The 2,856-nt window shown below is 37.9% G+C and overlaps 1 protein-coding gene across 1 annotated transcript; it reads left to right on the top strand.

Annotated features, from left to right (window-relative positions):
• Window positions 1-1,575: 1,575 nt before the first annotated feature.
• Window positions 1,576-2,534, top strand: LOC148739934 (uncharacterized). Its single transcript, XM_088747602.1, has 2 exons — window positions 1,576-1,822; window positions 2,416-2,534. The coding sequence occupies exons 1-2, from the start codon at window positions 1,585-1,587 to the stop codon at window positions 2,532-2,534; spliced, it is 357 nt and encodes a 118-aa protein (XP_088603728.1). The 5' UTR covers window positions 1,576-1,584.
• Window positions 2,535-2,856: the final 322 nt, after the last annotated feature.

The raw sequence follows: 2,856 nt of genomic DNA, 5'->3' as shown, positions 1-2,856 counted from the left end.
TTGCTCACTCATCAGGGAATTTATTTTTATAACATAGTGCGCGTGCTTGCCCTATCTAAGTCCTCTTGAGCCGCTTTGAACAAACTCTTTATTTAGCACGCCCGTGCGTAAATAAGATGACGTGAGCTTTTTTATTTTTCCTGGCTGAAGAGTTGCCGTCCTGTTAAGCTGCATTACAGTTTTCCTTCTCTTTAAAATAAGGAAGAAACTTGCGAAGAACTGCCTAGTTTTTCTATCGGCATCGACCTTCCTGATCCAACAAGCAGGAAAAACAAAGCCGAAAAAACTCGCAAGTTGCACGTTTCGCAAATTTTTGGGATCGTTGAGTTTTAAAATATTGTATAGTGATACCTGACTTCATTTTGCTTTGATTTTCTTTATTTTCCCCGTTAATTTTGAGGTTTTCATTCACAGTTGCTAATTAACTGGATCATGATGCGCTTGCTCAAACCAAAGTATAAAATATGGTGTGTTTTTAGCCAGCCAATGGAGAAATTTGTTTACTTTTTTGTGCGTTTTGAGAGTTTTGCACTATCTCACAATAAAAAAAGCTTCTTCGCACAGGTCCTTGTTGTCGCTCTCAAAAAGCTAGAGTAGCTCTCAGCTGCGCTTCGAGCTACTCTTACGCAATTTTCGTGCTCTCCAAATTTCCCGCGTGCATCCAGAACTCAATATACGTACGCTAAGCATGAACAAATTCTTAATTTTATAATAAAATCACCCGATGAGTGAGCAATTACGAAACAGGCTCGTAGGGATAAAAACGAAGTCCTCGTATTTCTCTACTCAACATATATTGCGCTCTAACTTTATGTATTGAGCTCTGTTATACGGAAAAATGGAAACACAGACTTCCCATATGTATATTTAACAATTATTCGCCGAAGGCGAGGTGAATTTCGTCGAATAATCCCCGAGACGAAGTCGAGGGGATTATTCGACAATATTCACCAAACCTGAGGTGAATGATTGTTTTAGTATAATTTCAGAGCTGAACAAGAGAGAAATTTCTAAAATCATAACATTTTAGTAACATTTATCAACATATTATATAAACCGCGAGGAGCGGTTTATATAGCGTCATATAGGGAACCGCTCGAGCAATCAGATTGCTGGAAACTCTTTGCTCAGTTCTGAAATCATACTAAATATATATATATATATATATATATATATATATATAGAGAGAGAGAGAGAGAGAGAGAGAGAGAGAGAGAGAGAGAGAGAGAGAGAGAGAGAGAGAGAGAGAGGGAGATAGATAGATGTATAGATACGAATTACTTAATTGTAATTTCACCTTCAATACGTTCACGTTTTATTTTATAGAAGTAAATATACCAATTTATATTGCTTTAAATCTGAGATACAGACAGACAGACAGATAGGAACAGAGAAAGACGGAGAAGGAGACAATAGAGCGCCTATGTTACCCAGGCCTGGAAATTAAATAGTGTCAGGATTGGAATGATATTTTTTGATGTGCAAGTAAAATTGGTTCCGGCCTCACATACTGTCTCCATACTATATTCATTCTAACAAGTATTTTTCTTTTTTTCTTCGAAACCTAACACAGTGAATCCAACGATGGAGCAAGCACCAAAGATGCAGTTTGTATTTTTGAACAGAACTTCTAGCCTATGGTGCCCAGTGAAAGGTGCGCCGGCTCCATACATTGCATGGAAAAAAGGTGGTGTCGTTGTTCAAAATAGTACCAGCATAACATTTCAGCTTAATATAACATCGGAAAACAACGTGAATTACAGCTGCGAGGTACACAGAGATGGAGAAGTAGTTAGAAGGAACATCAGCCTCAGAGTTGAAGGTGAGATTTCATCGCCTCGCAGAACTATGTCAGTACTTTTCATAACTGGATTGTGTAAACCTCCGTGAACTTTTTTATCTGCTAACTTCTTACCGCACAAAAAGACGGTTAAGTAAGCTACTTTGATTGTGGAATAATCTTTCACCTTTCAAAGTAACTTTCAATACCCCTTTGATTAAACTTGTACGCTATTTATAGTTTTGAATGCTTATTAGTGGTAAGGTAGTTATCTGTTGAAGGAGACAGCGTAAATGATTGGAAACAAAGGATATTCTCTCATTTACACGCCTAAACTTATTGCTATTTCAATTGAAGTTACCATGCCACAGTTTTTCGATTTTGGTGCCAGCCTACAGTGTAACTGAGGTTCATCTTTAATTCGGTTTTTAAACCATCCTCGTTCTTATTTATGGGTAGTGTACATTGTGCCTTTAAAGAGTTCAAGTCTAGTCTTGGTAACCGTGATTTTACCGTTACAGTCTATTTAAATGGAATACTTACGTTATCAAATTAAGTGACTTAACCCTTTCAAATTTTAAGAATTTTAACTGCCAATCTGAGTCATCTTTACGATTTTTTTTACCTTATTCTAGAGTGTCCAGACCCGTGCGAATGCGACGTCTTCCAGCAAACTATCATGAGTGTGAATTGTGGTGGAAAAAAACTTAATTCAATTCCAAGGAAATTTCCACTTGCTATGGCAAAATTGTGAGTACGATTAAAAAAGTTATGAACACCAAGAAAAGATTAATCTCTTGGGCTACTTCCCCACTAAAAGCTCTGTTCTCAGAGGAATCCCTCTCATGTTATAGTAAAACTACCTCCCTCTTTAAGGCCTTATTCCCAAACATGACGAGCTTTGCTCAAGAAAAGAATTCTCAGCAGGCATCGTAAACTGATGCCGAGGTTTGGGGAAGAAGGCGTTGGGTGGATGTCATCACATTAATTACACCACAATGTAATTATACAGATTAGCGCCCACGAATCCACGAGAGATACGCGATTGCGTGCGAGTTAACGCGGGGTCATCTGTT

The sequence above is a fragment of the Stylophora pistillata genome, chromosome 2, assembly GCF_964205215.1.
Source record: "Stylophora pistillata chromosome 2, jaStyPist1.2, whole genome shotgun sequence".
NCBI lineage: Eukaryota > Metazoa > Cnidaria > Anthozoa > Scleractinia > Pocilloporidae > Stylophora > Stylophora pistillata.
Note: the sequence above shows the minus strand (reverse complement) of the source record. Positions and strands in the feature narration are given on the sequence as shown.

Coding starts and splice junctions, on each gene's coding strand:
- LOC148739934 (XM_088747602.1), top strand. CDS start 1,585: ATGGAGCAAGCACCAAAGATGCAGTTTGTATTTTTGAACAGAACTTCT. Junction 1,823..2,415: donor CATCAGCCTCAGAGTTGAAG/GTGAGATTTCAT, acceptor ACCTTATTCTAG/AGTGTCCAGACCCGTGCGAA.